This window comes from Oryx dammah, unplaced genomic scaffold, assembly GCF_014754425.2.
Source record: "Oryx dammah isolate SB20612 unplaced genomic scaffold, SCBI_Odam_1.1 HiC_scaffold_26, whole genome shotgun sequence".
NCBI classification, from domain to species: Eukaryota; Metazoa; Chordata; class Mammalia; order Artiodactyla; family Bovidae; genus Oryx; species Oryx dammah.
In genome coordinates, this window is record NW_024070210.1 from 29,673,194 (window position 1) to 29,686,837 (window position 13,644).

The 13,644-nt window shown below is 39.6% G+C and overlaps 1 protein-coding gene across 2 annotated transcripts in view; it reads right to left on the bottom strand.

Moving 5' to 3' along the window:
- Nucleotides 1–9,441: 9,441 nt before the first annotated feature.
- The window catches only part of SLC38A6 (solute carrier family 38 member 6), a 68,833-nt gene continuing 64,630 nt past the window's right edge, over nt 9,442–13,644 (bottom strand). For both annotated transcript variants that reach the window (XR_005718672.1, XM_040226318.1), the window contains 4 exons: nt 12,474–12,598; nt 11,195–11,339; nt 10,992–11,086; nt 9,442–10,814 (listed from right to left, as the gene is read on the bottom strand). Coding sequence is in view for 1 of the 2 variants with exons in the window: in XM_040226318.1 (XP_040082252.1) it covers nt 10,734–10,814; nt 10,992–11,086; nt 11,195–11,339; nt 12,474–12,598 (446 nt within the window). In the remaining variant the exon portion in view is untranslated. The remainder of the gene's footprint in view (nt 10,815–10,991; nt 11,087–11,194; nt 11,340–12,473; nt 12,599–13,644) is intronic.

The window sequence follows — 13,644 nt, forward strand, 5'->3', positions numbered from 1 at the left end:
AAATCAAGTAGGGTGGTGAAGTGATCTGACTTACATATTTAAACGATAACTCTGCCTGTACTGTGAACATGGCCTGCAGGTGGCATGGATGGAAACAAGAAAACCAGCTGAGAGGCTGGATTAAAAGAGTGGGGCCACTGACAGCCATGGGAAAACTGTGGAGGGGATAGATTTGGACACACTGAGTCTGAGGTCACTGTGTGGCACCCAAGAGGAAATGGCCAAGAACAACTAGAAACACGAAGAATAAGTGAGAATTTAGTTTGTGCCTACTAACTTGGGAGATTCTTCCAGGGAACCTGAAGAAAAGCTAGTTAGATGACACAATAGGAATATAATAACTGCACCCAGAGATGAGGTTGATGACTTGGAAGAAAGGTTTCTAGTGGTGGGCTGGGGGTTCGGTAGTTAGACTTGGGTCATCGAACATTTTCATCTGTGAACATTTTCATCCTCTTTCATGGGATGAAGAAAGGGCAAGATAAGGAAGAATGTCAAAAAGCAGGAAACAACCCTAATGCTCTAGAATCAAGATTCATGATCACACACTTTGTAAGTCTAAAGTGTAATGACATTGTGAAAAAACTGATGTAAAAACAGAGTATGTATTACAAAACTACAAAAATTATTTTTTCTGGGACAGAATACATCAGTAGTGAAAACAAACTGCATGGGTCAGGATTATTTCTAGAACACTATTTTCTGATCAGGCTGCTGACTATTGGTTGATAGCAGAGAATGGAGAAGATATACATGGTTTTGGAAACTATGTGATTTGAGGAAACATCAAGTAATGAAATTGGAGTTATATTCAATTCAGAGCTTAACAGAGAACGTTTCCCTTGTTCAAGTCAGTCACTTAGTCGTGTCCAACTCTTCGATCCCATGGACTGCAGCATGCCAGGCTTCCCTGTCCATCACCAACTTCTGGAGCTTACTCAAACTCATGTCCATCGTGTTGGGGATGCCATCCAACCACCTCATCCTCTGTTGTCCCGTTTTCCTCCTGCCTTCAATCTCTCCCAGCATCAGGATCTTTTCTAATGAGTCCATTCCTCACATCAGGTGGCCAAAGTATTAGAGTTTCAGCTTTAGCATCCCTCCTTCCAATGAAAGGTCAGGACTGATTTCCTTTAACATGGACTGACTGGTTGGATCTCCTTGCAGTCCAAGGGACTCTGAAGAGTCTTCTCCAACCACAGTTCAAAAGCATCAATTCTTCAACGATCAGCTTTCTTTATAGTACAACTCTCACATCCATACATGACTACTGGAAAAATCATAGCTTTGACTCAGTTCAGTTCACTTCAGTCACTCAGTTGTGTCCGACTCTTTGCGATCCCATGAACTGCAGCATGCCAGGCCTCCCTGTCCATCACCCACTCCCAGAGTCCACCCAAACCCATGTCCATTGAGTCAGTGATGCCATCCAACCATCTCATCCTCTGTCGTCCCCTTCTCCTGCCCTCAATCTTTCCCAGCATCAGGATCTCTTCAAATGAGTTAGCTCTTCGCATCAGGTGGCCAAAGGATTGGAGTTTCAGCTTTAGCATCAGTCCTTCCAAAAAACACCCAGGACTGATCTCCTTTAGGATGGACTGACTGGACCCCCTTGCGGTCCAAGGGACTCTCAAGAGTCTTCTCCAACACCACAGTTCAAAAGCATCAATTCTTCAGTGCTCAGCATTCTTTATAGTCCAACTCTCACATGAATACATGACCACTGGAAAAACCATAGCCTTGACTAGATGGACCTTTGTTGGCAAAGTGATGTCTCTGCTTTTTAATATACTGTCTAGATTGGTCATAACTTTCGTTCCAAGGAGTAAGCGTCTTTTAATTTCATGGCTGCAATCAACATCGGCAGTGATTTTTGGAGCCCAGAAAAATAAAGTCTGACACTGTTTCCACTGTTTCCCCATCTATTTGCCATGAAGTGATGGGACCAGATGCCATGATCTTCATTTTCTGAATGTTGAGTTTTTAAGCCAACTTTTTCACTATCCTGTTTCACTTTCATCAAGAGGCTTTTAGATCTTCTTCACTTTCTGCCATAAGGGTGGTATCATCTGCAAATCTGAGGTTATTGATATTACTCTCAGCAAGCTTGATTCCAGCTTGTGCTTCTTCCAGCCCAGCATGTCTCATGATGTACTCTGCATAGAAGTTAAATAAGCAGGGTGACAATATACAGCCTTGATGTACTCCTTTTCCTATTTGGAACCAGTCTGTTGTTCCATGTCCAGCTCTAACTGTTGCTTCCTGACTTGCATATGGGTTTCTCAAGAGGCAGGTCAGGTGGTCTGGTATTCCCATCTCTTTTTCCACAAAATTTTCCACAGTTTATTGTGATCCACACAGTCAAAGGTTTTGGCATAGTCAATAAAGTAGAAATAGATGTTTTTCTGGAACTCTCTTGCTTTTTTGATGATCCAGCAGATGTTGGCAATTTGATCTCTTGTTCCTCTGCCTTTCTAAATCCAGCTTGAACATCTGGAAGTTCACGGTTCATGTAATGCTGAAGCCTGGCTTGGAGAATTTGAGCAGTACTTTACTAGTGTGTGAGATGAGTGCAATTGTGCGGTAGTTTGAGCATTCTTTGGCATTGCCTTTCTTTGGGATTGGAATGAACACTGACCTTTTCCAGTCCTATGGCCACTGTTGAGTTTTCCAAATTAGCTGGCATATTGAGTGCAGCACTTTCACAGCATCATCTTTCAGGATTTGAAATAGCTCAACTGGAATTCCATCACCTCCACTAGCTTTGTTCTTAGCGATGCTTCCTAAGGCCCACTTGACTTCACATTCCAGGATGTCTGGCTCTAGGTGAGTGATCACACCATCATGATTATGTGGGTCGTGAAGATCTCTTTTGTACAGACTTCCGTGTATTCTTGCCACCTCTTCTTAATATCTTCTGCTTCTGTTAGGTGCATACCATTTCTGTCCTTTTATCGAGCCCATCTTTGCATGAAATGGTCCCTTTGTATCTCTAGTTTTCTTGAAGAGATCTCTAGTCTTTCCCATTCTATTGTTTTCCCCTATTTCTTTGCATTGATCGCTGAAGAAGGCTTTCTTATCTCTCCTTGCTATTCTTTGGGACTCTGCATTCAAATAGGTATATCTTTCCTTTGCTCCTTTGCTTTTTGCTTCTCTTCTTTTCACAGCTATTTGTAAGGCCTCCTCAGACAGCCATTTTGCTTTTTTGCATTTCTTTTTCTTGGGGATGGTCTTGATCCCTGTCTCCTGTACAATGTCACGAACCTCATTCCATAGTTCATCAGGCACTCTGTCTGTCAGATCTAGTCCCTTAAATTTATTTCTCACTTCTACTGTATAGTCATAAGGGATTTGATTCAGGTAATCCCTGAATGGTCTGGTGGTTTTCTCCACTCTCTTCAATTTATGTCTGAATTTGGCAATAAGGGGTTCATGAACTGAGCCACAGTCAGCTCCTGGTCTTTTTTTTGCTAACTGTATAGAGCTTCTCCATCTTTTTCTGCAAAGAATATAATCAATTTGATTTTGGTGTTGACTGTCTGATGATGTCCATGTGTAGAGTCTTCTCTTGTGTTGTTGGAAGAGGGTGTTTGTTATGACCAATGCATTCTCTTGGCAGAACTCTATTAGCCTTTGCCCTGTTTCATTCTGTATGCCAAGGCCAAATTTGCCTGTTACCCCAGGTGTTTCCTGACTTCCTACTTTGCATTCCAGTCCCCTATAATGAAAAGGACATCTTTTGGGGTTGTTAGTTCTAAAAGGTCTTGTAGGTCTTCATTGAACTGTTCACTTTCAGACTCTTCAGCAATACTGGTAGGGGCACAGGCTTGGATTACCATGATATTGAATGGTTTGCCTTGGAAACGATTAGAGACCATTCTGTCATTTTTAAGATTGCATCCAAGTATTGCATTTTGGACTCTTTCATTGACTATGATGGCTACTCCATTTCTTCTAAGGGATTTCCTGTCCACAGTAGTAAATATAATGGTCATCTGACTTAAATTCACCCATTCCAGTCCATCTTAGTTTGCTGATTCCTAGAATGTCAATGTTCACTCTTGCCATCTCCTGTTTGACCACTTCCAATTTGTCTTGATTCATGGACCTAATATTCCAGGTTCCTATGCAATATTGCTCTTTACAGCATCGGACCTTGCTTCTATCACCAGTCACATTCACATGTGGATGTTGTTTTTGCTTTGGCTGCATCCCTTCATTCTTTCTGGAGTTATTTCTCCACTGATCACAGTATATTGGGCACCTACCGACCTGGGGAGTTCATCTTTCAGGGTCCTATCATTTTGCCTTTTCATACTGTTCATGGGGTTCTCAAGGCAAAAATACTGAAGTGGTTTGCCATTCCCTTCTCCAGTGGACCACATTCTGTCAGACCTCTCCACCCTGACCCGTCCATCTTGGGTGGCCCCACATGGCATGGTTTAGTTTCATTGAGTTAGACAAGGCTGTGGTCCGTGTGATCAGACTGGCTAGTTGTCTGTGATTGTGGTTTCCATGTCTGCCCTCTGATGCCCTCTCTCAGTGCCTACCATCTTACTCGGGTTTCTCTTACCTTGGATGTGAGGTATCTGTTCACAGCTGCTTCAGCAAAGCACAGCCACTACTCCTCACTTTGGACGTGGAGTAGCTCCTCTAGGCCGCTGCTGCTGCCCCTGACCTTGGATGTGGGTCTAGCTTTGACTAGACATATCTTTGTTGGCAAAATAATGTGTCTGCTTTTTAATATGCTGTCTAGCTTGGTCATAACTTTTCTTCCACGGAGAAAGCGTCTTTTAATTTCATGGCTACAGTCACCATCGGCAGTGATTTTGGAGCCCCCCAAAATTAAAGTCTGTCACTGTTTCCACTGTTTCCCCATCTATTTGCCATGAAGTGATGGGACCAGAGGCCATGATCTTAGTTTTCTGAATGTTGAGTTTTAAGCCAACTTTTTCACCCTCCTCTTTCACTTTCATCAAGAGGCTCTTTAGTTCTTCACTTTCTACCATAAGTGTGGTATCATTGGCGTATCTGAGGTTATTGATATTTCTCCCAGCAATCTTGATTTCACTTGTGCTAGCTCAATCAGTAAATTATCTGCCTGCAATGCAGGAGAACTGGGTTTAATTCCTGGGTTGGGAAGATCCCCCGGAGAAGGAAATGGCAACCCACTCCAGTATTCTTGTCTGGAGAATCCCTTGGACAGAGGAGCCTGGCAGACTACTGTCTATGGGGTCGCAAGAGTTGGACATGACTGAGCGACTAAGCATACACACAACAAAGACACAAGGTATATTTTCCCTGGTTAAGAGAAAACTCAGTGTTCAAACATAGAAGGTCTTCAAAGAATTAAAGTAACTTTTCCTAAATTAGACAAAAAGAGGTAAAGCTGGGATTTGGACACAAGTAAGTTTGACTCCAAAATCAATATATATGTATATAAGTGAAAGTGAAAGTGAAGTCGTGTCTGACTCTTTGTGACCCGTGGACTGTAGCCCACCAAACTCCTCCGTCCATGGGATTCTCAGACAAGAATACTGGAGTGGGTTGTTATTTCCTTCTCCATATATGTATATATGTGTGTGTGTATATATATCTGTGTATAAAAAAAATTAGTCGTCCAGTAATGTCTGACTCTTTGCAGTCCATGGACTATAGCTCACCAGGCTCCTCTGTCCATGGAATTCTGCAGGCAAGAATCCTGGAGTGGATAGCCATTCCCCTCTCCAGGGGATCTTCCTCACCCAGGGATTGAACCCAGGTCTCCTGCACTGCAGGCAGATTTTTTACCATCATCAGACACGAGCCACCAGGGAAGCCCATATCTGTGTATACAGAGATACGTAAATGAAATATATAGAGATATAATTTCTCCTTTGGGTTATGCAGTTTCACTTACCAAGTCCACCTGAAAATGTTCAGTCAGAAAAATCTGAGTTGTATCTAAGCATTTTTTTTTTTTTTTCTGGAAAAAATGTGCTTTATTTACCTTCACACCTTTAGGTCCAGCGAGACTGCCAGTACACAATATGTGCTCTGTAACTGTTTGCTTGGTGGAATTAGCCAGCTCCCTTACTGGTGTTGTGCATCAGTGCACTAATCAACATAATATAAAACACATATACATTCAAACAAGTGGGAAACATTTCTCTGCAAGTTTTTTTCTTTATAACATTTCACATTATAATGCCTTTTAATTCATCTGTTCTTCTTTTTTCCCCTGGCAACTCCATTTCCCTCTCCACCATTTACTTTGTCCCATAGGTGAAAAAAACCTCTCACTCCCACCTGTCCACCTGGCCATCAGCCAAGATGAGTCTTCCTGCTCCTCATAATTGCTCATTCTGATTGACAGGCTGGCAAGCCGGGACACTGGATCACGATGATAGCAAAACCATACATCAGGTTGTTTAGGAAGGATGAGAAGCAAAGAATTCTGATGGCACTGGGGAAACAACCTCCATCACATCTTTACTCATCCTTTGTCAAAATTTTGCTTTCCCATTTTGCCTGCTTCATTATAAAAAGACTATATTTAGGAGGATTGTGGTAGAAAGATGAATAAATTATATGTTTAAGTTAGAAAAGCTAATTTCTTATTCTATAGAAGGTTCTGAGAAGTTCTTAGATCAAAAATTATGACACCTAAAATACAGGCAGAGTTGCAGGAAACAAAGTATATTTCCAATAGGGTTAATTCTAACACAGCCAGAGTACTGTCAACATGCCAAGAAGGAAAGCAGGTTAAAATGGATGGTTTGAGTCCCTTTGTTTCTAGCATCTACTCTCCATCTCCATAGACTATACTGGCAGTGTCAGCACTGAAGTTAGCCCAAATGGAAACACTCTCCACACCCAGCTCCCCTCAAATTGTCTAGGAACCTGATCCTGCAAATACACAGGGCCGAAAACACAGAAGAAAAAAATCTGATCTTCCACACTCATTAACATCTCATACAATACCATTTCATTTGTGCTCACGTAATCTTATTCCTAAAACAAATAATTTCACGGTCAAATGGCTATAGCTCTTCCACCAAGGGATCAAATCTGTACCTCCTGCATTGGCAAGCAGATTCTTTACCACTGAGCCATCTGGGAAGCCCCGTACACCAGGGTACCAAGCTTAAATTTAAAGGGTGCCATGATAGGAAGAAACACGAGGGTACAGAAGCAAACAAAGCCAGAGAGGTAGGGCTGACCTGGTAACTAGCTACCCATCAAGTGCCAGTTAGGAGTTTCCAGAGATAACAAAACCTATGCTATTTAACTTTCAAGACTTCATTTCTAAACCTAAATTGTGCTGTATTTCAGGTTCTCTTTCTAGATGGAAAAGAAAAAAAACAACAAAGATTTCCAGACTTGGGTGTTTAAAGGGCCTTCACACAGTAAATCAACCTACTGCTGTCTTGTTTTCTCCACAGCCAGACTGAAATAATACAGCGCCAGCAGAGGTGTGAACTACCCCCATTCATCTTAATGGAGTGTTAACTTCAAAGGCTTGTTTTAACCATTTAAATGCTAAGCTCATGAGTAAACATTCTCTGAAAAAAAAGTACAGTTTAAACATTCACCTTCAACATATGAAAGTAATTTATATTCTCAGCACTTCGTCTTTTAATTTAGCAAACAAGTCTCCAAGTGTTAGAAAAATATAGATTTTGTGCTTTACTTAGTTTTATTTTAAATAGTTATTACCTAATAAATTATGAACATTAAGCCCAAAATGAGAAGGCCTATATTTCCCAGGAAAAATGCTGAGGAGTACTTGAGTAAGGTTTTATGTGAAATCCTGATGAAGGGGGCACTGCTTTTTACTAATCATCTTACTAGCTTCCTCCAAACTCCTAGGGAAAAGTTACAACTCCAAACAGGCAACTAGATAAGGCAGACTATTAAAGTAAAATAAACACCTCTACAAATAATTTCTCTTGATATTGACTAAGTTTTGGGCAGTGTTAAATAGGTTACTTGTCCCTTTGCCAAACCTCCCATGATCCCATCTTGTGAGCAGGTGACAAATGTATTAACTGATGCCCACCTGTCATCACACTTAACATCTGCCCCTGGGGACATCCTTGCATCTGCTGCAGATTTAGGGTTATTTTGGTATTACTGGAGTTAGATTTATTTTAGCAGCTGAACACCTATTTGTATTTGGATCTATAATTTCCATAGAAATGTGGGAAAGCACTAAAAGGAATGCACATGGGGCCAGTTCTCCTGTGAGTGATGGCTAGAAAGATTCTAAACATAATAGTTGTGCAAGATGGAAGAGGAAGAAATTCCATGTCCTTGTCCGAAAGCAAATTCATTTTACAGGTCAAGGTGAAGGGATGGAAAAAAAGGGGATAAATATCCAATCTATTAAGAGAGCCTGTTTTGGTCTGCACCTAATTTATACAAGGCCTTTTAATCCTCTCAACACAACCCTGTATAATTGGTATTAACTCCATTTAATACCGATGTGAAAGTAGAGGTTTAGAGAGGTTAAGTAGTTCATCTAAACTCACTGAGATTTTCATCTATGTCTTTCTAACCCCCAAACTTGGAGTTTTTCCATTACACCGTGCTGATCGCAAGTTGCCAAAGAGATATCTAACTCAAAAGAGCAGCTCAGTTATCAATTTTTCAGCCCATTTCCTAAGCGGGAAGCAAGGGGACACCTGCAAAAGTGTGTGTTTTCATACATGCAAATTGGCAGTTTGCATGTAATTCTCTACTTTACATGTGCTCTGGGGCAGGATTACATTTTACTGATACACCCTGGCTTTCGCAGGCTGCTAACAAGGCGCCTTTACACAGAACACGCCCCGGGGCGGTGGGGGAGGGGGGAACCTAACTGCTGGTTTCCAACCAGGAATAAGCCACAGCAATAGGAAGGTGGGAATGATCTATAACTTCCAAACAAAATATGATATAAATCATCAATATTTGTCTCTGTTTGTCAAGTAGAAAGTCACATGTTTTAGTGACAAATGAGAAGGTTCAGAGAACCTTCAAATCCACAGCCAGTCATCACAGCTCTATCTCATACTGTATACCAGAGGAAAACCATTAAGTTTCTTAGTCAGGATTTGGAGTCAGGGCAAAATACGACGTGAAATAATCCCACAGTTTTGTTATGAGTGACTGATATTGACATTAACGCATGAACTAAGATTTAATTTAGTATATAAACAATGTACTGATTTGTTAAAAAATAAAACAAAGAAACAAAAAATTATCTCAGTATATTTAATAACATTAAAAAACTTCTTGGTGAAAGATGCTGTTAAGAGAATGAAAAGACAACCCACAGACTGGGAGAAAATCTTTGCAAAAGACATATCTGATAAAGGATTGGTATCTAAAATACATAAAGAATGCTCAAGACTCAACAGTGAAAAACAACCCAATTTTAAAAATCAGAACCTCACCAAAGAAAATATACAGATGGTAAATAAGCATGTTCAACATCATATGTCATTAGGGAAATGCAAATTAAAACAAAAATGAGATATTACTACAATCGCACACCCATTATTAGAATGGTGAAAACCCAAAATACTGACAACACCTGATGCTGGCGAGGATATGCAACAACAGGAACTCTGACACATTGCTGGCAGGACTGCAAACTGTTACAGCCCACTTTGGAAGGCTGTTAGGCAGTTTCTTACAAGACCAAGTGCAGCAACTGCTAAGAAGCAAAGTCTCTGGTATTGGTATGAACCCAAACAAGCTAAAAATCTCTGTCCACACAAAAATTTGCCTACAAATGTTTGTAACAGCTGTATCCACAATGCCAAAATTTGAAAGCAAACAAGAGGCCATTCAACAGGTGAAAGGAAAAACAAACTGTAGTGCACCTGTGCTAAGTTGCTTCAGTCGTGCCCGACTCTGCGACCCTATGGACGGTAGCCCACCAGGCTCCTCTGTCCATAGGATTCTTCAGGCAAGAACACTGGAGTGGGTTGCCATGCCCTCCTTCAGGGGATCTTCCTGACCCAGGGATGGAACCTGCAGTCTCTTAGTCTCCTGCATTGGCAGGCAGGTTCTTTACCATGAATGCTACTTTGGGAAGCCCCAAACTGTGGTACATCCATACAATGGAATATTATCAGTGATTCTGAAAAGAAGAGCTATCAAGTTATGGAGAGACATAGAGGAAGCTTAAACACATATTGCTAAGTGAAAGAAGCCAGTCTGCAAGGTTAGATACTGCAAGATTCCACCAAACAATGTTTTAGGAAAGGCTCGTGGTTTTTATGGAGACAGTAAAAAGATTCGTGGTTGCCAATGCTTGCATCAAAAGTGAATGTAAACTGTGAACTTCAGTTAATAATAATATATCAATATTGGCTCATCAAGTATAACAAATGTACCTCACTAATGCAAGATGTTAGTAATATGGGAAACTATGGGTGTGCTAGAATGAGGGAATATATGAGAACTCTCTGTACTTTCTGCTCAGTTATCTCTGTAAACATTAAAACTACCCTATTAATTCAAAAAATAAACTCACAAAGATGGTCAACACATTTCAGAGCATTTTGAGTTTGTTTCTTATTTTGATTAAAACTGCTACATCTACTTTCTCCTACCCACTGTTGTTTTGTTCTGCTTTTCTGTTAAGTTTGCAAAAATGTTAACCCATATAAAGAGGATTCATCCAAGGTACCTTCCATAATCGTTCCTTTTTGCATAAGGAGGTAAAATATTCTTCACAGGAAGTGGGAAAATAATTTCTTTCATTTATTAATCCAATTAAAAATAATGAGTGCTAAACTAAAATTACCAACCAAAATACCAAAGATGAGCAAAACAAATGCCTGTAGAAATAAGGAAAAAGATAAAGAAAGTTAGAAGTATTTTTTAAAACCTTCACCCTCTCCAATAATGTATGTAGTTCAAAATATATTAACTTTTTTTGATTTAGGTAAAAGACTTAATTACAAATTATTTCTTAAAATAAGATTCTTAGAAGAAACAAACAAAACCCAACCTACCCCCAACTTCTTCCATGAGAGAAAATCCTCTCTGCTCATTTTAAGATAAAACAGTCCTGGGAACACAAAAATCAAACACGTTGATGTACTGGAACCTTGAAGTGGGGAGAAAAACAAAAAAGAATAATGTCAGATTCAGATGTGAGACTGGATGACAATTTTACCTATTTTAGAAAATGGAATTTTTGAAATAGAAAACTTACCAACTATACCAAATACATTCCTAATGTCAGGAACATATATTGCAAGTAAAACAATGATGATATTGAGAGCTAGAGTGATCAAAGAATGGCGAATCCATGAGAATGGAAAATTGGAAAAAAACATCATCATTAAAGCTTTCCTTGCCTGTAAAACAGAAAAAGAAACAGATTTAAGCAAAGAGGAAGTGTCAAAGCCACACTACTTGCTTAGGGAAACCCATGTATGGCATGGTTACTATGATATTCCAAACCATTTAGATGCCAAAAATATAGCCTAAATGGTTACTGTAAAATATTTATTGCACATAAACTAAGAAATGTACCTATCTGTGTGAGCTGCATAAAAGTTGTCTTGGTTTAGTTCTTGAAAAAATCATCACGTGCAATTTCTTTAGGTTGCATAAGTTTCAGAATTACTAACCATAACACTGTGTGAAGAAATCTCAGGGTATCATTTTCATGAAATTCAACAGATAAAAGAACAAATGGTTCAAAACAGAAACAGAAGTCATGCCATGGTAAAGAAATTCCATTTACTGTTTTATGTTATATTATTGTTTCACGGCATGTAAATAAGAAAACTAGTCCATGATGTTTCCCACTGCCAAGGCAGGCAACAGGATGTCACAGCCCAGAAACTTCTATCCAGACCCACTGCACTTATGGCACTGCAGTTCACACAGGAAGGAGGCAAAAATCGGGAAGGCTCAGGTTTTCAGGAACTCACTGTTTGGGGATTCACGATATTCATGTAGAAGCATTTGTACTCAAAGTTTATGTTTCTATTTTCCCAGAAATTCTTAAGATTCTTATGTATCACAACTAATGCAGAATGAAGATCCCCCCTTAACTATAATTCTAGAACAAATAAAATTTGTGACGAAGATTAAACTATATAAATTTCCAATAAACCAGAAGGAGCTTACTTTTGCTGACTTGACTTTTTCTTCTTCATACACATTCTTTTGAATACAGAATTAAAGGGGAAAAAAAACCCCAAAAACTTTAGAACAACTATAGTCTCTAAATTGGAAACAATGCTGTGGGAAAGCGTAAATCTAAACTAAATCTGAAAAAGCACAAATTAGTTTAGTGGTTCACTGTTATTTTTGTGCTTTCATGGGGCCATATGCAAGTATGAGGTCTTTGATCAATTCCTTGACAAATGAATAAGATATACAAGGCTAGATGTGATTCAAACATTCTAGTCTGTAAAGAATTAGTGTTGCCATATTAGGGAGCTGCAACACCGAGGAACAAAACCTTGAAGAGTACTTACAGGGAAGTGGATTAGAGGGACTGTCAAAAGCACAGAAAATAGTATGCATAACTTCACAGTCATGATGACAACATCATGTGGCAAGTATTTACTGTAAGCTTGCAGCAATTCTGACGCCACATTGTCTGCAAATTAAAAAAAATAAGGATCACATTATAAACTACTGAGATGTTAATAATAGCAACATTATTTTCCTTTGCACAAATAGATCTTAACAGATTTTGGATTCCCAATACCAAATCCATCTCTGGCCTTCTTCCTATCCTACGAAACACAGACACATTAGTCAAACATCTTCTTGGAACTTGCTGTCTTTTCTTTTAATGAAACTAGAAATTAGCCCAGGCAGATTCTCTAAAATTATGACAATGAATATATATATATATATATAATCTCAAAAAAAATCTCTTTAGAACTTTTCCATAATCTGAAAGTTTTAAGCAACATCTGTGTTATTTTGTAAAACGCTTTCATGTGTACTGCTGAATTTTGTCCCTATGATAACAATATAAGATAGTAGCTAATGGCAACCCACTCCAGTATTCTTGCTTGGAGAATACCATGGACAGAGGAGCCTGGCGAGCTACAGTGCATAGGGTCGCAAGAGTCACACATGACTTGGTGACTAAACCACCAGGTTAAAAATATTAACTGACTTGCCCAAGATCATACAAGACAAAGGGGCAGGACTGTACATCCAAATTTTTTGATGCCAAAGCCTTTCCTTAATATCATGATGTTTTCTAGGACCTTATAGTCTCATGCATGTTACCTGCTTCATCAACATTTCATCTATAGATTTGCAATGCTAGGGCAATGGCCCCCTCAGCAAGCTGGTGTGGTAGTCAGCGGCAGAATCGGAGTGAGCAGACCATGCTTTGCTCCCTGGTGTTGCTTTATACCCTTATGTCGTCCTCACCCCAGGCCAGGCGAGGGCTGTGAAGAGTGAGTACTCAAGAGAACTTCGTATCACTGCCGTGTAGGGAAAGATGAGTTTCTACTTAAAATACAGTGGTGGGTTTTGTTTTTTAATTTGAGACCGAATGCTCTGGGAAAGTCACTTTGGAGAAAGTTAAAAAACAAATCAAACACAACTCTGTTTTCAAAGACCTTAAAATTTAAAGGGTGATAGATGAAAGACACATACATATAATAGGTGTATAAACACAGA